The 27,083-nt window shown below is 37.9% G+C and overlaps 1 protein-coding gene across 2 annotated transcripts in view; it reads right to left on the minus strand.

Annotated features, from left to right (window-relative positions):
* Positions 1-2,875: 2,875 nt before the first annotated feature.
* Positions 2,876-27,083, minus strand: part of calcr (calcitonin receptor) — a 58,935-nt gene continuing 34,727 nt past the window's right edge. The window contains exons 2-16 of one of the 2 annotated variants that reach the window (XM_017694863.2): positions 24,947-25,012; positions 21,057-21,219; positions 20,371-20,478; positions 19,166-19,269; positions 18,803-18,962; positions 18,528-18,638; positions 18,206-18,318; positions 17,705-17,796; positions 14,576-14,702; positions 12,010-12,163; positions 11,022-11,082; positions 10,860-10,926; positions 10,219-10,437; positions 10,075-10,116; positions 2,876-7,466 (exon numbers count right to left, since the gene is read on the minus strand). In XM_017694863.2, the coding sequence (XP_017550352.1) occupies positions 7,245-7,466; positions 10,075-10,116; positions 10,219-10,437; positions 10,860-10,926; positions 11,022-11,082; positions 12,010-12,163; positions 14,576-14,702; positions 17,705-17,796; positions 18,206-18,318; positions 18,528-18,638; positions 18,803-18,962; positions 19,166-19,269; positions 20,371-20,478; positions 21,057-21,219; positions 24,947-24,991 (1,788 nt within the window). In that variant the 5' untranslated portion in view covers positions 24,992-25,012 and the 3' untranslated portion in view covers positions 2,876-7,244. Of the gene's footprint in view, positions 7,467-10,074; positions 10,117-10,218; positions 10,438-10,859; positions 10,927-11,021; positions 11,083-12,009; positions 12,164-14,575; positions 14,703-17,704; positions 17,797-18,205; positions 18,319-18,527; positions 18,639-18,802; positions 18,966-19,165; positions 19,270-20,370; positions 20,479-21,056; positions 21,220-24,946; positions 25,013-27,083 lie in introns of both variants that reach the window. The other variant, XM_017694854.2, reaches the window with a different exon arrangement.

Below are 27,083 nucleotides of genomic sequence, written 5' to 3' on the forward strand. Positions count from 1 at the left end.
CCCAAATTGACCAAGCATCCCTTGAACTTTGAATGTAGTGAATGTCTGTCACTGACCATTTGTAGTGGTCAGAGAGTTTTCCAGTAATGTCTTGAGCCAGTCCTAAAAGCTATCTTGGCCAAAACACCAGAAGGAACTGCTAAGCTTTTCTCTCAGTGGAGATGAAATACACACATTCTCAGTGGAATATACCAGCTTGTTGAGTAAGCTCACGGAACATCTTAGGTAACTGCTAAATAAGCTTGAACAGCTGTGCTTCTCCATACCATGTCATGAGTTTGGGTGAGTTTGTGACTGAGAGGATTAGATCATATCACCCCTGTCGCCCCTCAGCTTGCCTGAAACTGTTTGCCCGTTGGGCTGGCTTAGTTTCAGGCCCCCTGGGTGCAAATGGCCTCCAGTTATGACTCCACCTGTGTGTCAGAGACCTTGTACAGCTAATTTTTCCAATCCTCTCCCACTTCCTTACTGTTAGGGCTTTTCAATTAACTTGGGTCATGATATTTGGCATAATTAGCTAAAAACGTACTCCCATTGAGATGACAGTGTTGGAAAGGGCAGAGCAGAGACATAATGATGTTAGACCATTTTTGGTGCTCTTTGCTCAACACAAATACAAGAGGGATCTCATAGAGTCCACTCATTCATGATTTGCCTTGCAAATCCCATAATAACACAAATGTGTGCAGAAGTGTCATTGAACACATTAGATGAAGAGTCCATGCATACATGCATGTGTGCCTTTGGAGAAAAGAGACATTGCACTTGTCCTGTACTAGAACGTTGGTGCTTTGGGGCCACTTTGCTGTAAATGTGATGCATTTAATATCAAGATGCATGTTTGCTAAATAATAGGGCAGTAATAAGAAGTCGTTTTGATTAGATACAGACACAAATACTATTATATTCTAAATTGAGGGTTCGGCTATAGACATTTGCTCACAATAATATTCTTTCATCCCTGAAAAAGTAAAAAGATCTAATGCATGTAAATCTGTGAAAACAACAGCAGTATCAAGTGCTGTGTTTATGCTTATTGTCTCACTGTGTCTAGTGTTTTCACTTTGTGTTTTACATTAGCGTGCATGCTTTTTAGAGCACCACTTACAGTGAAACGACTAAATGCTACTCTTTGTGTTGAACATGTGACTCTGAGAGGGCTTATTTAAAAACCAGTGTTGATTGTACATATAATTCAAAGTGGTGTTGGGGTGTTTTTGCTCACTGCATGTTGATGTGCTTGAGCCCATGTATTCCAGAAATGCTGTGAAAACAATAACAGTATTTGTTATTCGCTCTAGTATTTGTTAGACTTTCTCGCAGCTTGGCTGTTGATCAGATTTTTTTTTCCTCACTTGGCATGTTTTTATTTGGCACACTCCTCAGGGCTGTAGAGCTTTAGCGTCTCCCCTGTGTTCACTCCGCGCCTGGATGGGGGGCACTGCAACATGCCATTTTGGTGAAAACCTTACAACTTCTTTTCAGCAGCACCTAAACTCATCAACCATCTCCCATGTGTTGTTTGGCGTAGGAGTTTCCATTTGCCATAACTGATTTTCTGCCACACAGACCTATAATTTATTTCCTGAGATCCTCACACATATGCACATATTAGGCATGCAGGCGTAGGACTGAGTGTAGTCTGATTTATTAAACAGAATTTATTAGCTCAAAATGTTGCCACAATTGCTTGAGCAGGAGAAGCAAAGGAAAAGAAAGACTTTGCACACAGTTTTCTTGTTACAAATGCTGTTGTGTATTTTCCTTATTTGTAAAATGTCCAACCACCAGAATTCCTCATATTTGTCCTTAAATATATTGTTCCAGCTTTAAAATTTGTAAAACAAAATAATGTTTTGTTTATATAGCACAAAAATATTTTTACATTTTTATAGTGAATCATACACTTGTCATCCAACTTTTATATTAATATCTATAATAACATAATGAAATGAAGGCCTATATGTACACATGTCTCAATGATTTCACTTCATTTTAATAAGCTATGACAAAAGACAAATCATAGTAAAACAAACACTGTCAATATTCTGTCAGTTCATTTAGTGGTACTGTGGGTATTATTATTATTATTATTATTATTGTTATTATGTCTACACTATGCTAAACACAATCTTTCAGCATTGTGTTTATGAATTTGCATTTTTTTCCACGGGTATGTGAAAATGATTGTTAGACATGTCAGAACAGATCAAGTGTGGATGCTCAAAAACTCACACACTCATCTCCAGCCAGATGACTGAAAATGTTACCTACTCTAGCTAATGATTGCTATAACTAGCATGCAGTATTAATGGTAGCTAGTTGGTAAATCCCAGTGAACAGCTTTGTGTTTTTATGATAAAAATCCAAACTCTCTGGACAACCGTTTATAATTGTAGATGTTTAAAACTAGTTTTATCTAAAAACAGAGCAACTGACCCCAACAGGTTTCTGGGAGTATAAATCTCTGCAATGTGGTAATCCAACATTTTACCCATAGCCATTCAGTAAATGTGTTGTGATCAGATTTGACCCAATCATTTGATCAGGAGAGAAAATAAGGGGGTGGGGCAGTGCATTAACTTGGAGGGCTTTTTCCATATACCCTGTATGTGTTTTTTTAAATATGATAGCAGAAACACCAGTGCATTCTCAGAAAGATGGGTCTTAAAGGGTTCTATATAGACAAATGGCTGTGTATAGAACCATAAACACTCAAAGAACCATTAGCATTCTTAAAGGGTTCTTTGCATCATGAAATGGTATTTCAGATTTATGGAGAACGTATTGTTTTTTTAAAAAAGAACCTTTTTCAAAAAGGTTCTATATGGAACAATATCCAACACATTCTCCATCAATTGAAAGAACTATTTAGGCATTCAAATGGTTCTTTTTTTGAGTGTTCATGGTTCTATATGTAACCATTTGTTTTCACTGGAGAACGCTTGAGGATCCATTTTTAAGAGTGTAGGACAAAACAAAATTTAGGTAAATATAAAAACCACACATCTCAGCATAACATTTCCATGAGTATATTTCTGATTGGAATAGCTTAACAAACCACTGGCAAAAAGGAACAGCAGACTGCCATCTCTGGAAAATGGCAAATAAAACATATAAGGGAAAATGCAGTAAGATGAATACTTTTGAAACAAAGCCTGAAACATGTCCACAGTGTAACACTGACCACACAAAACGTCTCTCTCCACATACAAAACATGCTTTGCCAAAATCATTAAACTGGGGTAACTCAAAACACTGTATAATGCTTAAAGCAATGAAACACTCTAATTCTTTCAGTCATGCTCAGTTATGTGGGGATTGGCTGTAAATTGATCGTCAGTCAGTAGTTTTTATTTTCAATAATATTATCCAATATTTGCATCGTCAGACATTTAATCATTTCATCATCTTCTTATTAAGACTACAGGTGATCAGTAATTGTTCTTATTGTTCTACTTTCATTTTGTTTCTAAAGGACTGAAGACACAACACCAGGTTTTCTCTGTTATTTTGTATTACTTTATACAGAAAACTCTCTTTCAAAAACAAGCAGAGATATTAGCCCAGACTGAAGGGAAGGGAATTTCTGTCATGGCAGATCAACAACTAAATATTTCTGCAGAGTATAATAACATTACTTGATTACAAGTTTGCAAGAATTAAATTTAGATCAGAATCAAATTATTGCTTGTCTTTGTAGTTAATCTTGCTGGTTGAGTCATACGCATACGTAACTTATTACAAGACAAGAAATCTCCAGGCCTTCACAGGGTCTAAATAAACATACATATGCATCTGCACACATACAATTAGTTCATAAACGATGCTTCAATAGTGGATTCAACTGCTCCTGCAATTGCTGTTTATACGTTTGGCCAATTTCAGCACACTATAAACATGTAATGGTTTTTGATTGACAAAAAGAAACATTGAATTACTTTGAGAATGAACCGTGCCTTCATGACATTTTACTGTTCTGCAGTTTAAAGTGACAGCATCACTGATGTTTACAAATATATACTATACTCTGCAATCTTTCCTTCAGTTGATTTTAAGTGCATCTGTGTCATGGAGCTCTACATTGTTAAAGTACTTGATGCAGTAGGGCTACATTCCAAGCCTTTTAAGTAAAATGTATTTCTTCTTTCCGAGGCAATTCTGAAGAATAAGAGCATAATTATTCAAAGCATGAGTACAACAACCGTTTAAATGATGAACATCAAACACAAGTATCTGTTTATCCAGAGCAGTATAAATTTTATGGCTGCTTTTATGGACTCATATTGGTTGTAAACAGATGGCATATAGCATCCAAGAAGTGACAGAGGCTGAGAAAAGAGCAGAGAACAGAGGGCATTTGTCAGTTCAGCACCTGTGCATGGAGATGCTTAGTGGAAATGACATCTCTACCAGAAATATCACAAGCTGCTCTCTCTAGTTTAACGGCCATGGGACAGATTAGACCACATCTCAGTCATGAACGTTCATTTAGCTCAATGCAATTAGTCACGATGTTAGGTCTTTAAATTAGCATCAAAGTCTCAAAAATAAGAGGCCTCTGCTGCCCACTTTTCAAATCACTGCACAGTAACTAGCTACATGAGACGAAACTCCTGTTACAAACGGGTAAGAATATATGTTGATGCAACATGCATTTGTTGAACCAACATATACTGTCTGCATGATTGGACAACACTATTACATGAAGTAATGTTAAAAATTTTGTTGCTCATATGTGAGTCAAGGCATGGCTGATATTTGATAAATACGCAGTTAGCAATGTATCAAAGTAAGAAAAAAAAATCCGATGTAATACTGAGTTTACAATACTGTTGCCTGCTGTTGTCCCCCTGTCTGTAATGAAGATGCATCAGCAGTAGAAGGGGACATCTTTTATTTGCAGTCTGAATTTGAAACCTAAAGTAACTTGTGGACAGAGCTAAGACTTAGAGGCATAATGCATTGTGTGCAGGCTTGGAATGTTAGTCACATACAGCTGCAGCATGCTGGCATCATCAAGGCCATTGTATACACACCAAGATATATCTGGGTTTAAATACCTACATCATGCATTAAAGCCACAGTCTGGAATTTCCGAATAACTATTGTAAACACAGTATGAAGGGGCCGCACACAAGAGTAAAAATAAATAGTAATTTAAAGTTGTGTATTAATGCTGTAACTGATTTGCCTACTTTTTCTTTTTGTAATCACTGGTGTGCCTCAATTTGGTTTGAAAGTAACGCTTGTAGACGAAGCATATTCGTGAATCAACAGGTATATGATATATAAAGGGACGAATTGCTTTATAAATCCCTCATGTGGCCTTAATTTTTTTATAGAATCGAATTACAGTATGTATTATTAATGTTAGAGAGCTCTCTCTAGCATCCAGTATACTTTATGAATTTATGAGGGTGACAGAAACACATGTACCATGCCTATAATCACTATTATTCAAAGTAAAAACAAAAAACAAAAAACAGATAAATAAGACACTTCAAGAGCACTGTAGTCCTCAGGGTAGCAGGCCCATACAGGCAATAGAAATGCTAAAAGCAACAGCCATAATTTGGACTTAAACAAGCTTTCAGCGTATAATTTATAAATGCACCTCAGATGAGCTTCATGACTGACTGGCAGTATGTACACCATGATAAATCAACACCATGTTAAGCCATACAAATTTACATGGTAAATATAGTATACTGACAAACTCCCAATGAAATCTGACCTGTCAAGATTTTACCTCAGACTCCCCAATTACAAAACATTACACGTATACACAATCTTAGCTTCACGCTTAAATAAAAAAGTACAGTTCCAATGAAATCACAAAGATGAAATTTTTAATATTTTGAAAAAAACACAGTATGGACAGTATATCAATAGATAGCTGTATTGTTTCCTCAAGCTATAAAATATAAATCTTTACATAGCATTTATGAGAAAAACTATTTTACATATCTTTGTATAGCATAGAATTATCTGCATTTTCATCATATTTGTAAAGCATATTTATAATTTAAAAGTATACTGTTCATTTAGAATTTCTTTTAGAATTTAAAACTATATTGTTTATGCAACTTCAGTCATTTTACATTCAGTGAGCTTGAGGTTGTTTTCAAAGAATGAAAAGAGGGACTATGAAACAAAATGATTTTCATACCACAAAGTGCACGTCACCTATAGCGTACAAGTTGGATTCCAACTAGAAAAAAAGACCAAAGAACCTTGGATAATAGACCAGACTACAGGATGAGACCATGAGAGAAAACAGAAAGAGTGCTGTTTAAATTTTTTCCTAGAGAAAAAAAACTGTATCTTTGAGAAAACGTATAAATGTCAAACCTTGCCGACAAGAATGTAGCACTTTAAACACTGAAGATGCTTTTTGGACTGTGTTGGCCTTGATCAGACAAACTGTATTCTTAAACATGAAACTCAAAGGTCTATTCACCATGTTCACTTTGCCTTTCATCTCAGCGTTTTCACAATGCATGTTTTATGCACTTTCACTGTAAGCATATAAATTTTCTTTAAAACACTCCTAAAAACGTCTCATTTTCCCATTGCACGTTCCTCTTGTGACACAGATAGCAAAAAGCACAGCTGCACAAACAGCAAAGTCACGAGTCCAACAACACAGACAAAAAGTGATTTCGGGTCGCAAGACAACCGTCAGAAAAAATTAAAATCTTCATGACATACTTTGACACTTTTAAAGTGAACCTGATGAGTGTATGTACAGGATTCCAGAACTTAGGCACAGAGGATCTTCTATTCACCACTTCTTTTCATTCGGAGACACTTGCTGAGTGGCCTGTATTCTCTGGAGGCTCTTGTCCACGATTCTAGTGCCTCTCTGTTTCCAACAAAACCAACACACCCTTTGGTTTCGGCAAAGCAACATTTCTGCTTGTGACTTTGGGCCCAGAAAGATCTAGGAGGGCCTGGGTTTAGCAGCTAAAATGTGTCACATTCTTCAGGAATGCCGCCTCAGACTATCTGTCTTTTCTATGCAGCAGGAGCAGCAGAACTGTAGAGGAAAGAAAAAAACAACAGTGATATACCTCAGGACATGTCTCAGCAGAGATACCGCTGCCAACACGCAGGAACTGGAGAACCTGCAAGGACTTTTATCTGTGTGATCGCCTAGTAAGGGATTCTCCGGTTTCCTCCTTCTTTCTCTTCTCTGCTGTCTTATGGCACTCACAAGCGTATCTTTGATGTTTGGTGCCTCAGGCGTAGGTCTCCTTGGCCTTGAGTGCCACAAGCTCAGAGTCGTCTGCATGCCTGCCATTCAAGTGTTCGCTGTTGCAGTCATGGTGGAACGTGAAGGTAGGCACCTCTGTGATGGAGGTTGTGGTGTATGAGGTGGAACGCATGGAGCAATGTTCGCGACGCCGCTGACCCCACTGCACCTTATACTGCATCCACTGCCTCTTCAGAGTGGCCTGAACCTGCAGGAGGACACAGGTGGCATTTTGCCAGGGTTCACTTAGAGGCATCAAAGATTCAACTGCACACACCTTAAACTTTTGATGTTACAGTTAGTGCTGGCAATAATAAAAGCATGCTGTAATTTGATAGTGACATTTTATTGAAAAAAGCAGAGAATTTTTTTTTATTGTAGAATTTACAATTCTACAAAACTATCCTTTATAGTTTTGGCCTGTTTATAAATTTTTGGATGTCAAAACAAATTAGAAATGCATGAATGTAAGCTGGCTGTAAATGTGATTCCTTATGTTACAAGCTATACAAATAATTATGCAATCACATTTAAATAACTATGCAATAGAAGTCAAAATGACAGTAATAACTCTAAGCTTGGAAAGGTTAACCAGTGATAATAGCCAGATGAATCGTTTCTTGGTGTTACCATTTATAAATCTGTGTGGCACACATGGAAAAAGTTTGGCATCCTTTACAAAGTGTTTAACAGTACCTAGTTACTATTCACTGCAGACACACATTAAACCCCATAGCCGTGCCCTAAAAAGGATGTTGTTTTCTCATGCTCATGTCTTTGCAACACTAAATCAAATTATCTGTTAAGGGGAGATCAACCAATTATGATGTGATAATTGTTGCTCTGCATATTTTTAGTGCAAAATAAAGGAGGTTATGGGATCAGCCACAGATTAAGCGAGAGACTGAGTAAACGGATGGACACGTCCCACGAAAGGGTACAGGACAAATCATTAGGCCGAGGCAAACAAACATCCCCACAAAGCCTCTATTATCATGTGTCAGTGCACCTTTTCTCAGCTCGAAACAAGATCTGTCTTTAGGACACATCCAAATAGTTTATGAGCTTGCACTGATGCTGATGAGAGTTGGCTGCTCATGCATGAGCTAATAATTGACCCATTTTCCAGACCCAGAAATAATTCTCCATGTATAAAACATGACTTATTTGGAGTCTGATGAGGGCTGCTAATTTTCTGCATTCTTATCTGTGCCAGGAACCACATGCTGAGTTTTCACATGTAACTGTTGTATTTGTGGGGCTACCTGTATTGACCTTGTTTCGTCATGTGCAAATTTTGAGTATGGGGAATTTCTTTTGACGGGCCAGACGACACCTGTCAGGACTCTCCTTGCACAACCTTTCACCTTACTGAGCAGAAAGCATGTGTCTTGCTTTGAATGAAGGCGTCTAGTTAATGCCCTGTCAAATGAGAGCGCTTTCTATGAGGTAATTGTGAGTTTGGACAGCTTCAGGGCCCGACTCTGGAGAAAGTCAGTTGATCGTTTTGCAAGTAGTACATGCATTTGCACAAATGATTTATGTGGTTCTCCTAGTTTTTGAAAGTCTTTCTCTGCTGTTACTGTATGGGCTTGTGCGTGCATGAGCGACTGTGACAATTTCACAGCAGGGGCTCCAAAATAGTGACAGAAATTTTCCAACTGTGTTCACCTCACCTGAAATGCCCCCCCCCCCTAGTTGTTTTTAACCTGTTGCTCAAATAGACTGAAGTAAACCCTCTTGACTTGCATTCTGTCATGACTGATCACTGTGGGGAAAAAGGTGATCTCAAGCATGTATGAATCGGTTTGTCAATTAAACAGGATGGCCAGGTATTCACCCAGAAACTAAATAAACGCTTGACTGACCAGACAATACACCGCCAGCAATGACCCGCTACATTTAGTAAACATCAGACTATCTACTTACCATGGCAATGGGATTCTTCCTTGAAAGCATTGCCTATTTTGTCGGCCATTATTTTCACATTTTATAGTTCTACCTGCTTTATCCTATAATGTATGTCTTTTTGTTTACTTTAGTTAGTACAGCCAGTGGGATTTTGCAATAATAACAGCAGCAGCTTTCATATCATTCCACTACAAGCAGGATGCTGAAAGGTTCAAAGGTCCAGAATCGTAAGGCTTTGTCAGTGTGACTGCAGAGTGTAACTGTTGTTGCAAAATCTTATTTAGAAAACCTGGTGGGAGCTGTAGGGATTTTCAAGATCAAGGCTTCAAAAAATATTTGTTGTTTGTAAAGTTTAGTGAGACTGTTGTGGCGTGCAAAGCTTTGGAAATAAATGGAAGACACTGTGCTGTGCTCCTTTCTGCACAAGACCAGAGAATCAGCCTAGCTTCTGATTAAAAAAAAAACAATGTATATGGAACTCCTGATGCTACTTGCAGAATAACAAGGGATGGCATTCATTAGCATTCATTTTTTTAAATATTAAGGACTTATTATTCCTATTTTTATTTTCTATTAAATTCTAAGTTTTAAATCTTAAGTTAATGTTTACAGATCTTTGTTACTGTGGATATTTTAATATTAACACAACAGGAGAATAGACAGCTACACTGGCAAATTCAATGCCTTATATTTAGTTTCCTGACATTTTGCAAATTGAGGTCATGTCATAATTTCAGAGTCATGTTATAGTGAACCATTCTGCTGTGACAGAATAAGCACAAGAATACATTCCTTTATTATCAGCATCGAAAAGCATTTTCAGTCAGGCTCATCTATAAATAACATCTTTGACTAGGATTGCAATATGCAGTGTTGTCTTTCTGTGCTGTGTTTTCAGTTCTTACCTCTCCATTGAAAAAGCAGAATATTGTTGCGACTAGCAAACCCTTGAAAATGAAAATGAATGACAAAAAAATAATTAATATTGTCATTATTTAAAAATCTTAGTTATTCAATAAGTATAAAATCCATGCAAACATATTATTTACCTGGTAATGCAGTAATATGTGCATGATATAGTCATATATTTCCCCAGCTAAACGGTTCTCTGGCCTCCAGGGAAAAATGACAAACTGGATGCCTAATAAGGGCACGAGAATGAGGGTCGCTCGCACTGCTTTCATATACATGTTGGATTCCGCTCGGTGAGTGTCCCTCAGCTTAGTCACCAAAACCCGCACAATGTTCAGCAGAAAGAACAGATTCACCTACAAGAGAGAATGTTAGAAGAATATTAATGAATATTCACTGATGAATAGAATATCGCTGACAGTCAGTGAATGGGGATCTAACATGCTCTGTTTAGATTTTAATTTCACACAGAATACTTGTGATAAATCTTCATGAACTCTGAATAATAACTCCTGATGGCAATCATTAAAATTATAATGAAATTTTAATGAAAGAAAACGCTAATTTATGAAATTTGAGGATCCAGTATGTTTAAAAGAAAATTAGCCATTTACACTAAAGGGAAACATATCAGTAATGTTCAGTAATGTTACAGAACATTTCTCAAAAGTGAATCGGTTCAACTGCGGAATACTGACTATCAAAAGGTTCTCTATTAATATACAAATGTAAATACACCAGGTGTTACTGTCTGTGGCAGTGTTAGGTGAGGACTCACTAATAAAGCTGCCACGATGGGGCCATGAACCACGTACAGCAGATGGGTCTCCACACTCATCCAGCAGCTAGCGGAAAAAGACAATAAAACTGACGTGAGCCCTGACCACTGATGCCAGTGTCTCTTCAGGGTTTACAGCAGAAAGACAGGGACATTACTCACTTGTCATCAAAGTACTTCTTCCTTGCCACAGCGTGGATGGAGGCAGGCACCAGTGGAAATCCTGAAAAAAAAAACATATACATAATCATTGACTACAATTACTATCTTTCTACAAAACACAAAAAATAGAACAGTAGCTCTCAGTATGATTAATCTGTATAGTTTCCTAACTACAATACATATTCTTGTCACTTGTCACATATGATAATCATCACTACTGATGATTATCATATGATTAATAACGGACACTGAATGGACAGAATTACAGGCTCCAACATAAGATACTCGGTTAAACTTAATCGCACTTGGTAATAACATTCATCACTGCAAGCTCAGTAGAATCTCCTCACCCATAAACAATGGAATAGCATTTCTATAGGGATTTTTAATGTGAGAATGAGCAAAATGAAGGCCAATCAATCTCCTCAGGTCAGTTTAAAAGGCAGTGAAGTCGGCACTTTGGCTGCAGATGGTCCAGAGTTATCACCTATCCCTTTGGGGAACTGTGACAGATACTGTCCAAGGTTATCACACCATCTTTAATAATTGTTCACCATTCAAGTTTATATTGTCCATTTATCAGTGCTGCCACAACCTCTCAGCTTCTCTCGCCCTCAGAGCTGCAGAATAGATCAGGCCATATCTCAGGCGGCATATCAGAGTCTTCATAATAAAGCTGTCAGTGTAGACAGCGTCAGAGAACCAGGACTAATTAAGCCCGACCTTCAGCGATGTCAAAACTACAAATGCAAATGGTGGTCCGGCAGTGGATTAGCTGATTTATCAGTGATTTGGAAGTTCTTTCTGAAACCTTTAACAAAATAAAGAGAAACTTGACAACAAAAGATCTTTTAGTGGCACTTTCAGATGACCCACAAAAACACTGGATCACTGTCAACTATCAGCACAGTAAGAATAAGACACAAGCAAGCATAGGTGGTGTAAAATTTAACAGCAGTAGGAAAGCTACAGCAGTTCTTAAACTCACCCCAGCCCAACAGGTAATACCAGTGAAGGTGCTGCTCCTCAGCAAACACAGCTACCACGATGAGAGTGTGCAGATAGATCCCCTCACACAGCATCCAGAAATAGTTACAGCCCAGCATGTACATGTGGAAGAAGTGCAGCACCTTGCAGCCAACCTACAACAGAAAGAGGAAAGTGACCTTACACCCCCAGCAGATCTCAGTCTTCACTTCCTCTGTAGTATACAGAGGTTTTGGGCATGTTGGCTTCTGCTGAGTCCTTTTGCAGAATGTTTTTGACAGGTTTCAGTTACTATGATCTGTTTGTACACCAGAGCGTGTTACCTTCATAGAACCTGTCTGTCTTGTGAAAACAGACTAACAAAATATGCCAGCTGGATGACTTACGTTGTTAACTGCTGCCAAACTTTCTCCTCTTGAGGATAAGCATGCATTTACACAATCTTTCCCTAAATCCATTTCTTTTTATTTTCTGCCATTTTAATTTCCATTTGAGTCAGAGCTGCTTTATAAGTGCAGGTAGTGTTTGCAGGTTCTGTTGTATGTCAAAAGTTATACCTGCTTGAAAGGGAATTAAAAATTGCAATTTGTTAAATAAAACACTCCTTGCTCATTATGTATTCTCTGTATTTTTGTGTGCTATAGGCACTTCTTGCACTCATTTAAATTGACAAACAAAATGGCTCAGAGGTTCGTTCGACCCAAAGTTCCTGGGCCATCACGTTCCTCCGTGAGAATGTGTGCAGATTTAATTAGTGGATTCTGGCAAAGCTTTCAGACGCAAGACATGGATGGCTCCATGGAAGCCTTGGATCACACACCCCAAAAACCTGTCAGTCATCCCAAAAATCATTTTGCCATATGTCCACAATCTCATACCCTTCTGCCTGCAGCTTTCTCACACCTAGAGGCACAGCTGCAAACTTTCTCCTCAACTTATCATCCAGGTGCAAATCTCATGAATCTCCTTCCTTTAAGTAGACAATGCATGCAGTATAATGTATAAGTGTACTGTGACCTACTTCTTGCGGTTCTTGTCACATTAATGAAAGTTGATTATGCAGGGTTTGGAAAAGACTTGGGAGTCTGATTATGCTCTTCACCTCCTACACATGGCCTAAAAGATGGAAATCTACTTTGCTCTGATCACTGAATTTGGACCTACTACAGTTGGATAGTAAAGCAGAGGGAGTTTGTTCTTGTGACTGAACAAGGATGCCATAAATTAAAAATTAAGAACACAGTTGCCTCCCAATGGAATGAGCATGTTTTACCAAGATACGTACAAACGCACCACATTGCTCAACAGCCATCTCCCAGCAAACAGAAGCAACACGCACATGTAACTGGACTCTAGCTTCAAACCTAAGTGAAGAAAAGCTTTTGAAGCCAAAGCTGATCTCCATTCAGCCATCACTAAAGCAAGGACCATCCCAGAGCTTACCCTTGCTGTACATCTTCCGGTTCTTTTTCATTCCTCCATTTGTTAAAAACAGACGAGAAGCTCAACAGCAGCAGTCATGCTGAGACAGATCTGTTTTGATTCGAGGTGAGGGCTGTCATTCTGCCTTGTCAGCTGGATGAAGGCAGAGGGTAAACAGGAGTGAAAGCTGGCTGTGGAATTAGCCAGATGGATTGAATGTGAAGTCTTTTTCTCAGACAGGACGTGACAGTATGAGTAGAGAGAGCAGAGGAAAATGGCAGAGATGGGAGATTAAATCCAGACCAGGCCGATTTTAGCATCTGGCCTCCGCACTGCCCCAATTCTAAGCTCCATTTTATTTATACAATGGTTTTCGTAGATTAGACCTTACGCCGACCTGTCTTCTAATCCAAAGCTACAGCTCATTTTGCTCTTATTTTTACAGCTAGTAATGATATTTCACTTTTCCTCAGAGAGCAACCTGACCACACCTGCATCACATGCTGCATTCACTAGTACAAAGTTGACAGTTTCCTTGAAAGGCCTCTCAGTATGGTTCTCATGGTGTGCGCGAAAAGAATTGTCTAATAAATGAACACTGTTCTGTTTGTGAAGACCAAACAAACTCCTAGATCAGTAAGATTCCACACAGGCAGATTTATGTGTTCCTTGGTACAGAGCTTGAGATGAAAAAACAGAGCACATACCAAGTTCAAACAGCTGGAGTTTACTGAACGAAAGTATTTTTTATATATATTTCTATATAAGTATATTTCTGTTTTTTAACTGCAAGTTTAACAAGAAGGAAACAATAAAGGGCATTGGATATATACTTGAATTCATTATTATATTCATTCATTATCAACATAACACTTCCATCTAGTGTTACAATTTTTTTGCACTGTACACTTTTTTTCTTCAATATCATGGTTGGAATATATTTAGGTGATAATGTGTTTGATTTACAAAGTCACAAAAAGTGATTTAAATTTTTATCTTTGTAGATAAAAAAGCATGTCAACATTTATAAAAGGTCCATTTTTATTAACGCAATTGTTTATGCCATCTAAAAAGCTGCAGTTGTGCTGTCCTTTTTATCTCTTATCTTAAGGTCTAAGTGCAAGTGCCATGTAAGAGCATATTACCGGGTTCCTCTCCACCACTTTAGGGTTGTTGACCACAAATATGAGGTTGATAATCGTGAAGGCTGAGTTGAGCACATAGGAGCAGAAAAGATTCTTGTGCAAGGTGATCCTTTGGCAGCTTAGACTCCTGGGAAGAGAAACAGCCATAGACAACAATAGGCTCAACTGAGGGATCATCTGTTAAAGCAAAGTGAAACTCATAGAAGTACTGCGCATGCACATAAAACACAGACATCTCTGGCCACAGTGCAGTGTAGCTATGTATTTTAATGTTTAACAATTTTTTGCCTTTTCACATCACACTATCATTTATCTAATACAGTAGCACCATACACACTGGGCCAGAGTCTTCTGTCAAATATTGAATATTCACAGATGAAAAGTACATTTAAAATTTTGGAATAAAAAATTGACCTGCAATATGTCCACATATCATTCTGCAAACAAGGCATTAAGGCTTTGATGAAGTAAACAGAAAAATAAGAAACAATCTACTTTAAGAAGTATCCTGGCTTCTATTAACTATAATGTGTTTACCAGATAGTGCCTGTCTTGCCTTTTTGTGCAACCTGAATACAAGCTTAAACAGGTTTGATGCTTAAGCTGTTTTTCTTTTCAGCTTAAAAGAAATGCCACTTGTTGTGAAGAGATTAACCTTGCTGTTCTGCAATTAGCAGGGCAATGAAAAACACATTAATGTAATTGTAAGACATCTGCAACAACTTTTGTTGTCTACACAGACAGTGGTCTGTTTGATAACAATTGTCTCTATAAATTTCACCAAGACACCAAAAATACTTCATGGCTAAAATATTTCAAAGATGTGACAAATTCTCCACATTAACAAAGTCATGCAATTCACATGACCTCAGCCTAATGGGTCCAAAAAGCCACTGAGATCAGCTGCCTTCTGTGATACTGTTCTTGGAAGACTGGCAAGACCTGAGGGAAAACAGCACTCATTTTCCAATCTGCCTCACACATTTCTAACCAGCCTTTTCTGCTGCTGTTTAGAGAAGAGCATAAATGAAAAACCTGCTCTGCATCAAACACCACATCTGGATGCAATAAGATAACATTAAGACATCATGGTTTATGGAGATCAAACAATCCTTCTAAAGCCATAAACTTCCAGTGGTTCATTTTGAGACCATACATGAAGTTGCAATTTCAATTATTTTTTTTGTCATTTCTACAATTCTAAAACAAAAGAACCTGAAAATAGTGTCTTCCCTATCATCTCTTTGGATCACAGTGTCTGCTAAATAAATACATGTAATACTGTATGGCTATGTGCATGTACAGGTTGTACTAATAAAATTTATGGGGTAATAAAGTGTGTGGGTGTTTTTGCTCACTAAGCCCTGCATGTGGTGTTTAAATGGAATTATGCAATAGCTACAGTTTGGGAAAAAGACCAAATCTGAAATTCAAAACTATCTAATTTCCTGCTGTATATTCCCAACTCCCAATTCCATTCTTTGTTGTGAAGGGGGTCTAATGCAAAGCAGTAACCCCCCAGAACTAGAACCTAAGTTGCCTGAGTTCTTTCCCCCTACCATGGTTCCACCATCACTCCTCATACCGCTGTCATCATTGCAGCATGTGGGCTGCACTACCAAATTACAATTGTAAATATGTCAGAGCACAATCACAACTTTACCACATGGAGGATGTATCCTTGCATGCAAATTGCTTTCAGCCATTTCAATGTTTGTTCCATATTTTTAAAAGATGTATTCTCTCTGCATCCTATTATATTGTCAGTTTTTCATTGTATGCTGCTTCATTCAGGGATGAAACATTGTATGCAAACAAATTAGAATACAGAATAAATGCTCACGCTATCAAAAATACTTTCAGAAGAGGGCAAGGTTTATTGAAAAACTGGCAAATAGCAAGGATAATAGCAATGAAAACATAATTGGCTTAGTGAATGTAAGAAAATTGAATGTAAATATATATATTAATGCCACGGTCGTCTTGCCTGAATAAACACAGCAGGGCCATTATCAAGACCCTCATTAGCTTTCATGTGTTTGATGTTTGCAACTCTCAAGCCCTCTGAAACTGAAATCCAGCCACAATCCTTGATTAACTTGATAAAAACAAGCTCTTGAAAGGAATCAAACAAGTGGTGCATGATGCTGAATGAAACAATACAGCTGCATGGCTACATGCTGAGAATTGTAAGTATACGTGACCAATGGTGGTCACATGCTGCAATCAGAATATGTAGCTCCCTCCGTGTTACACCTATGTGAATCCACCCATGAAATTGAGTTTGCTTCAGTGAATACTTACCATAGTTAAGAGGCAAACCAAGTCGGCATGAAATGGCACTGTCACAAACCTGTCAAACACTTTTAGCTGTCATTTGGCTTACAACCTTGGACCTGGTCAGCCAAACTAATGGACATGAAGAATTAGCAGGCAGTAAAGCCTGAAATCGAGACAACAAGGCTCAAGCAGATGTAGAGCCAAATGAGTTGTAAAGAACTATGGAACTTTTAATCTTGCAAACTGCAGCTTTTAGGGCTTATTTAAAACTGTTTTCACAAATGTTTATTACAGGCACTCCTCCAAAATTCAAGCGGTCCAAAACATGGTTTCTGTAACTAAACTTTAGTTTCTATAAAAGCGTTATTGAGTAGGCTTAACCTTTGGGTAAAACAAAGAATGAAAAATGAGAAACAGGCTATATTCAGATAATCACTTCATCCAAATGACTATTATGCATTATTTAGAGCTAAACACATTAAACTGCTGTGCACCGATTGTATTTCCATAGGTTTACAGTGCCAGTGGCACTTCACAGCAAAAACATCCATCTTTTCAATTCACTTTGAATGGGCTCTGATGAATGGAGTTAGTGACGGTCCCCCGGTAAATTACTCTGAGCAGTCTGAGCAAGCACTCATCAGTTAAATATGAAACCCGCTTCACCCCCTCATCAGTATTAAAGCCTATGAAAAAAACAGGCTGCTTTAGAATAGAAACCACTTCTACACTTTACTCTGCTGGAATAAAGAAATGAATGTACAAGTCAATTTCTTTTGACTTTACAATGTTATCAGTCAGACCCTAGTTTACATACAGGGATGTTCAAAAAGGAGCACATGAACTTACCTGAAATAAAAGAATATGGCCAAAGAGATGAGGAGGGATGCAATGGACAAAGCGTGACCGACAATGGCCATGTAGTACAGAATGTACGCCATCTGCAAGAATACACATAACACTACACATTCTGTTCACCAGATGCGATTGGCCTATTAGTGGAATGTTCTAAGACTTTTCTGGACTGGTCAGTGTATATATTGACTTAAAAAGAGAAAGTACTCATAATTTTCCAAACACAACATTGAGCAAGAAGTACAATGCCAAAGTGGATGAAATCTCAAACTCTGACTGTGGACTTATTTGAACCAGTCACCCTCCCCACCCTTCTTCTTCTCAAAGCCCTGCACATTCTATTAATAGAATACAAATGTAACCAAATGTGTTTGCTTCCATCTGGTCTCAAAGTAAATTATTCAAGCTTAATTTTAGAAGATTCCTGGCTCTCCAGGTGTATTTCAGTCTTGCTTAGAGGTGTGGACATTTAAGAATGAAGCCATGAATTCTCACCTTTAACTTGTCTTTAGTGTAGGCAATGCAGAGGGTGTAGTTGGACCAGGTCCTGTTTGTCTCAGGGTGCCGGAACCAGTTTCCAGTCTCGTCACAATACTTTGTGGCTTTTTCTAATACAAAGAGACGTATAATGTGTTTCAGTTTTGTGCAGTTTTGGAGGAAGAATAATTTCTCAAGAAAGCTTTCAACTTTCTCAAGTAGAAAAAGACAACAATCACCAAGAGATATTGTAATATTTAGCTTGTCATAAACTGTGGAACTACAGGCCTGTGGAAATTGTGAAGTACAACTGCAGCATCTTGATTGATCTTGCTCTTACCTGTGGGATCAAAGTCAGGGAAGTAGTTGGGACAGTTTTGCGACGTGTATGTTCCTGCAGGTGTGTCTTCCCAACAAAGCCAGCCATCCCATGTCCTGTTACAGTATGGACCTACAGGTCAAAGAGAAAAGCATTTACAATAAAGATCTAGTTCATATACAAGATACTAGTTATGGATTTCAGAGCTGCAGATTTAGTTCAGCACATTTTACTTCAGAGGAATATGAGTTGTATGTAACATTTTGCTGTTGTTCAAAATCAAAGCTCATCTCTACCTGATTTGTTATATGGCAGGTCCCTGTTCATTTTCTCAAAGCATTTATATTGGCCATCAATGATTTTCTTCCTCTCCTCTGCTTTTTGAGTGACCACAGGACTGACCAGAGTCTCCACTGTGGAATCTGCCTCTGCATCCAAGACGCCATGAGCTGAGCCCTTCTGAGGTACAGTAGAGCCATTAGAAACAGAGTAGAACAGATTGATCATGTTACTTTACAGCCAAACTCTTTGGGAAATCAGAGAATCATATGTGTCCATTACATTACAATAGTTTTAAATAAAAAATGACACATGTACTCTACAAAGTCTTTAAGAAGCAATGCAATAAATTAATAGATGGAAATAATATAAAATGTTACCTTTGATTTGTCCTTAGATGGTCTGAGACAGTTGGACCAGGTGTTATTAACAGAGACACTGTGTGCCCAATTACCAGACTCATCACAATATTTGGTTATTTTTTCTGTGTGAAGGGAACAGATACATCATTCAAACTAGCATATTAGTCTCTCCAATGCTGTGCCTTGGGATCAATCAGTGCATTAGTACACACAATGACTGTCAAAGTAAATAGCTGTGTTCTGGTCTATGTTTGAACAAAAGATTGAAGCAGTATGTAATCACTTTAACAACCTTCTGTTCAGTCTTCCAACGTGTATTGATTTTACTGTCACTTCATTGACACAAGAAAGCACATGTCAACAAACACTGATTTTAGATTCAGTACATAATAGTCAGAGGTGCGACTATGATGTCCTCAAACTCCATAGTACCAGCACTAACTACATGCTGTATCTACAATGAGTGTTTGTATTAAAGGAACACTCTAGGATTGATCTGCTATTTCTGTAGAATATGGTCCATTAACTCTTACAGTAATTTTATCACATTTTCTTCCACCTAGGAAATAACAGGAAACTGATCTAAAGTAGAGTTATATTAATAGAAGGCAGCTGGCACTTATTCCACCACAATTGCATCAGTAAACATTAATATAAAACATATAATTTTGAGAATGCTTAAGTTAAAGGAGTTTGTAATTTCAGCTGTAGATCTGTATAACTCATTCAGTATTTTACCAATGGATACCTAAAATCCTTCAGGAACGCAAATATAACTGGAATTGTGTTTTAATGCTGCTGCTCTAGTGTTTGATAGTTTAAAAGAGCAGCTTTGGTAAGACAATCTTTCATGTCTGTATATCCTAAGTCGTATATTTTAAAGTGTAATGACTATAGTTTTAAAAGACATAGTCATGTCTTCCAAAAGTTTATTCACATCTTGTTTTACTCACATCAATGCACAACAACAAACCCTCAAAGTGAGATTCTGTGAATTTCCAAGAAAATGAAGTATAACTCAACTTTCCTACAGATTTATTTATTTATTGATTTTTTTTGTAATGTTATGTCATGTGATGTGAGGAGAGCTCAAGATGTTCTTGCGCTGCTCTCTGATTTCCCCCAACAGCTAATAAATTTTTTTTCATTTCTCCAAATAAAGCCCAGACAGTCTTTCCCAGACACCTTGAAAAATGTCTTCTTTTCTTGTTTGTGAGCCTCACCTGAGGTGTCGAAAGTGGGGAAGTCAGGACAGCTCTGAGAAACGTACGTCCCAATGGGAGTTTCATCCCAACACAGCCAGCCGTCCCAGAACCTGCTGCAGTGGGAATCTAGCAAAGCACGAAAGTAGAAAAGGTCTGAGGGCCAATCATGATCGTTTGAGTGAAACTGAAAGTAAAATTTACCCTCTCTAATCAGTCAGCAATGATTAGTTTGACTTGAATGATGAAACCACATACTTTAATCCTACCGGTCATGCAATTTTGCCATATTGTGTGTTTGTATATTTTTCAATCACATCTTTTTAAAGTCTTTCCTATTTCCTTTAATTCCTTTCTTTAATATTCTGGGATTTCTGTGTTACGCATGGCTGTTTTTGTTCACATCAGTCCATTTTTTCTTAAATCATCAAAATAATTAGTATATTACAGTTATGATCAATATAGACTTCCCTAAAAGGTTTAATGAGAAGCAAGTACTCTCTGCAGCTCATCTGCCTAACTTGAAAAGCAGACTCTCATTTACAGCTAAAGGTTTAGGTGTCAGATTCAGTTGTCAGCAGCTCATTAGTTTGCGCAGTGCCATCACTGACAGCTCAGAAAACACTTAACAAAATCATCACCAGATAACAGCACCACCAGCTGCCATTCAGTTTGAGGTCAATTTAAGAGAACGTCTTTTCTTCTACCTGTTTTATTGCGCTGCCCGTCTCTGCTCAACAACTCCAGGCATTTATACTGAGACTCAGTCATGATCTGCCTCTCCCCCTCCATCACCCCCATAGCAGGAGCAAGAGAGAAGTCTGTCGTCGGTTCAGCTTTAGGATCTCCTGCACCCGCAGTAGTTATGCTCTGCAAAAAGAGGTGCACTTAAAAACTAAGTATGGCTGTTGACGCGGCGTAGTCACTTTCGCCTATAGCAGATATTACTGATGCATATTCTGAACCCAGCATGCACAATGAAAATAATTTAGAGATAAGCTTTAGTATAACCACAAATTACACTGCTTCACAATAAGTTCTGTGAGCGATAAGAGTCAAATAAGGGAAGACTTTTAAACCATGAATCTACAATTTCTGTTTATAAGTAATTTCACACTTCAAAGGCACTTCAGATGCTGCAAAAGATGGCAAAGTGTGATTGTGGAGATAAGAATGCGGTGAGAGCGCTCAGGCTCATATCAGCATTGTGTGCTGTAGAGTAGCTCCAAATCCAGCCAAGGTTTTTCTAAAGCAGGCAGATAATGCTCTTTCCACAATGATAAATCAAGATTCAAATGGCATCTGTAGCCACTGTGTCACTGGCATGAGTCATCACACTTAGAATTCTACAGAGAGCCAAGAGGTAATTCAAAAGCATCTCGCTTTTCTCCTCCTTTACCGTCTAATGAATTCCACATTAATGTCTGGAAGACTCATTTGTTGCAAGAGGAAGCGAGGCTGCTCGAGTGCAGTCATTCTTACCTGACGCCTTAGAACATGAAATATAAAACTGAAACATCTGAGAGGTTTTTGATGTCCCATGTAGCAGTTTAGCAGCCGTACATATGATGTCACTCCAAACATTGAAGTAAATGACGTCATACATACGACCACCAGGCCACCACCCACGTCAGCTCAGAAAGCCTTCCCCTCTCTGCAAACTGAATGTCAAATACTTAATCACATCGCAACTGTGGTACGTTTTCTGCAGTGGAGTTCAAGAGTCTTCAGAAAGAATGCACAGAAATGAAAGAGTCCAGTCGGCTTACCTTGCGTTTTCTGCTACTGTGGGCAAAAATAATTTTCATAATGTATTTTACCTGGCAGTAAAGTCATGCCATAAGAAGCCATTATTCAGAGTTGAAATGAATCTTTCATCAGATAATTCTTTGTTTTAAGCACTTAAAGTTATAGCCTACTACCTGCATGCCCACTAACAGGTCCAAGGTCACTAAATATAGTGATGAAACTGCCAAAGGTAACACCTAAAATGCCAGAAGAGTGCCGTGGCCACTCCCAAGAGAAGTTTTCATCAAGTGAGGTTTCTGAACTTGCCAGCATTTGGACAGCTGTTTGAAAAGTGATGTGGGTAAGGTAATGGCAAAATATAAACCAACACAGTGGTGAGAAAAACACTAGCACTCTTGATGGTGCAGTGTTATGCTCTGTGCAGATTTTAGTGGCTCAAGCTCTTTGAAATCTCTTGGAGAACAGGTGAAAAGTAGTATAATAAATGCTAATTATGTTCATCCAATCATTAACATGGACACACAGTGATTTGTGTATTGCATCTGGGCAATTACACACTGGGGCAAAATCAGGAAGAATAGAGAGGACAATGTCCTCTCCACTGCTTGAAATGAGATGAGATCATTTTTCACAAGATCATTATTGAAATAAGTACATTGGGTATATTAATTATAATAATGTATTTTGGATAACTTTCCCATAAAATCTCCCACACAAATGATATTGCATTGTCATTGCAACACATATTTACTATATTATATGATCATTTACAGTCCTTCATCTGTCTGCACAGATATCATTCCATTCATAATGATGTGTTAAATATTTAGAGCAGAGGATCAGACTAAGAATTTCAATGAAGTGACTCTTTAATTTGAGTGGTCCTTTTAGATGAAACACTCATTCAACAGACTCTGATTGACATGTCAAAAACATATGAGGGTATATAGGACTAGGTTTTGGGTTGAGGTTAGGGTTAGGTTTAGGGCCAGGGTTAGGGTTAAGTGCTGGGTAAGGTTAGGTTTTGCATAATGGAAGTAACATATTAACAATACATCTACTTAATGTAATGTATCAACGGTACATATACTAGATATTTACTTCAGTGTATTCACAAACTTCTTCACTGGTATGTTGTTGATGTGTTATTGATGATTTGTTAAGAGTTTATTAATCATTTACAAAAGACCACTACAAATAAAGTGTTACCTGAAATGATAACTGATGTTGTATCTTATACATAATACATACATATTTTTTAAACATTCTTTTGATCCTCTCAAAGATAATCAATATAATTGAACTTTCATTGAAAACTTTCATATCTATGCTGTTCTTGGCTTAAACACTAATACATTTTAATGCATTTTATTTTGATGGCTTTGATGAACAAAATTGGTTGATTTACTTAATTTTGAAGCAGAAGCTAAACACTTGCAACCTTTATGACAAATGATGTGTTTTGGATTCGGTGTTTATAAATGTTTATGTACGTTTATGTCAGTGGTCATGAAGGGTTTGTGTAGGTATCATGCACCCTTCAGTAAAGTGCTGCAGTTGTTTTTAAAGCTGTAGTCCTGCAGTTTCTGTGTTCTGATAACACTCTGAAAACTGACTTCCGCACTGACTTTGGTTTAACGTTTACATTTAGAGCCAGTGAGCATTTCTATTGCAATTAATGATGTGGTGTAATGTATGATTAGGTTAACTATTGACAGACACAAAGGTTTATCTGCAGCCACATTAAAGCAGATTCTATTCTGAGTAGAGGGGAGACACAGAGACTAAATTACATGCTGGAGACAGAGAGACAGACAGATAGATAGATAGGCAGACAGAGAGATATATAGAGATAGATATATAAATAGAGATTCTATATAGGTAGAAAAATAGGCAGATAAGAGAGATAAGATAGATGGACAGATCTATATAGAGAATTTCTGTATAGATAGATACATAGATCCATAGGTAATTGCATAGAAAGACAAACAGACAAACTGATAGATAGACAGACCGATAGACAGATAGATAGATAGATAGATAGATAGATAGATAGATAGATAGATAGATAGATAGATAGATAGATAGATAGATAGATAGATGGATAGATAGATAGTTAGATAATCAGTAACTAACAGCTCAGTATGCATATCATACTAGTCTCAGAAAACAAAGGCTAATAAAAGAGCACGCTGAACACCGCCCACTGAAAGAGGAGACATGGACGAGGAAAAGCTCTTGACATTTTGGCTGATTGTTTGCCTTGCTGGCAGCACACTGAATGCTGCTAGGATGTCACACTGTAAGAGAGCTCATTGTATGTGGAGGGCTTTACATGCCTACTTTCCACGGTCTTTGCAAAACCTGCCTACATCAGCATCAAGGCTGAGCAGCAGGCCAATCGATTTGTAGCTGAAGAGGTTTTTCTTTTTTGTTTTTCTTTTCTCCCCTTTTTGGGTCACCTCCCTTTTAATTGCCAAACTAAACAAACTGAAGCAATTAGTGTGTAGCGGATTACTGAACTATATCAAATTAATCTCTTTCTACTCATTGATTTTAAGCATGAAAAATTGAGTGAAAAAATCAGCAGGACATGATTTGCAGGGTTTGAGATTTAGTGTGAACTTCAGCTTCAAAATCTACAGACAATTAGTGCTTGTTGACTTAGTTAGGCTCAAATGGTATTTTATAGCTTTGTGAATAAGCTAACAGTCACACTAACAACAACATGCACTGTTTCCATGTAGTACAAGAAACTACTGAGTAGTAATTTTACAGTGACTGAACAAAATTAATGGATGTTACCTTGACAGAACAATGAAGACAAGGCAAAACTTTCCATACTCACCAACATAAACGGAATCAGAAGCCAGGGGATGCCTTGCCAAGCCATGTTCTCAGATGCAGTCTTTATCTTAAAACAACACAAAAGGAGGATAGTGAAAAGGCCGGGACTGTAAACAGTCTTTAAATAGCCCAAAGAGATGTGTGACAGATGTTAGATCCAGGCTTATATAAGAGAGTTGACATGTTTAGGCTTCACTTTTGTGCCAAAGAGATTCCAGTGTTGACTGTATATAGTATGCCATTTAAAGAGTGGGAGTAGTGAGGGAAAAAACCCTAATAAAATAATGTGATTGCTAATGATTGTTCGTCATGGTGTTAACAGCATGGAGTAAGCTGGGCTTTCTCAGGCTGCTGGCTGCCTGTGAAATTGCCATTTCCCATTGGTCCCTTTACTCACACCCTGTAAATCCACTTTTTGTGAGCCAATTACTCTCGTGTGTAACCAGACTCCCTCTGCGCCTGTTTGCTCTCAACACCTCAACCCCAGCAGGCTGTACTGCTGATGGACACGCACTCCAGCAAAACTGTGCCTCTGGATTCACTCTGCCATGTGTTGATATGGTAGACTCCTGACATCCTGCTCACTCTGTAGACTGAGCTGAGAATGAGAGAATATGGCACCATGCAGTGCTGGATGGTATATGTTTATACCAGTATACCCACGTTGGTGTAGCACCTATAGTGACGGTAGTATCAACTGATAAGTATAGTCTACTATTCCAAAAAATGGTGTTACAAAAAACTTTCTGTCTTACAAAAACATTTCTATAAATTCTCTTCTGTGTACTTGGTGTCCAAGACCTGATAGTAAAAAGATCAGAACTGTGAAAAATCAAACTTCCATGATTTTCCACTTACTTCAAATGTCGTCAGTCAGCTAAGACATTTTTAATGGAGCTGCTATGTAGAGCTGGAGCTGCTAGGCCAATGGTGCTAACAAACACTGGAAGTAAATAGTCATCAAAACCATTTCCACAAATACATGCCAAAATCTTTATTTATTTAGAAGTACAGAACTGATTCCGGATATCCTATACAGCCACTCCTTCTTTTAGCTACACAGAGAAGTATTTTATTCATATGATTATTTTTATAGGTCTCAGTGAGTCATAATGTGTTCTAAACCACACTGACTTGTTTGTACAACCTGATTGAAGACTTGAATGCGGTTTGAACGGGACAAGAGAGGTACTGGGCATGTATTTATGGACACGATTTGGGTGATTATGTATGTCCAGTGTTTGTTAGCAACATTAGCCTTGTAGCTTTAATTTTCAATTGAATAAGCAAAATATTTGATGGCTTCTTTCCTCCGTCCACTTTCTGTTCCAAACAGAAACAAACTTGAGATGCAGAAAGGAACTCCTGGACTGTCCTCATTTACCACTCAAGGTTGTCATTATAATTGACATTATGCTGCTACCAGTAAACTCTGCTTATCATTTCTCCTATGCTAAACTGCAGTTTACAGTTTGTTTAATTTACAGTTAACTTTCTCAGGTGTGCTACTCACATTTTCATATATTACTGTCTTTTGCATGCTGTCTTGTTCTGCATAGTCACTGTATTCTATTCTAGGGATAGGAGGATTACTATTTTTCAGTAAAGCCCAATGATATTCATACATTTTTCTATTTTAAAACATTGCTAACCATATACAATTAAAGCCATGTTGGAAATAAACAGCCTGCTGCTACACTCTCCCCAAAAAGTCAACCACTGACATAAGCACGCCATAAGCAAGTCATAAGTTGTCATGACAGATTTTGTTTAGTAATATAGTGAACCAGGTTACCAATATCATGTTACCAATACTAGTAATTGTCATGACATGTGTCATAATGTTTGATGTCATTAGAGCTTAGTCACATGCTAAGTGTTCTCTAGTTAGCCGACATGACATTAAACTTATATAATAACTCTGTGGAACACCCCCTAGTATTCAGGGGTCTCGTTGGCTGAACCCCCTAGAATTTTGATTTTGAGACATTTAGGGGTAGGATAATAAGGGGTCCTGGGCCCCCATGACCCACCATATTTGGCATCTTGTATATAATGATAATTATAGCATAAAATAATTATTAACATAAAATCATTTTATCACTGGATATAACATCTCATGGCAACTCATGACAACA

Source organism: Pygocentrus nattereri, chromosome 27 (assembly GCF_015220715.1).
Source record: "Pygocentrus nattereri isolate fPygNat1 chromosome 27, fPygNat1.pri, whole genome shotgun sequence".
Classification (NCBI taxonomy): domain Eukaryota; kingdom Metazoa; phylum Chordata; class Actinopteri; order Characiformes; family Serrasalmidae; genus Pygocentrus; species Pygocentrus nattereri.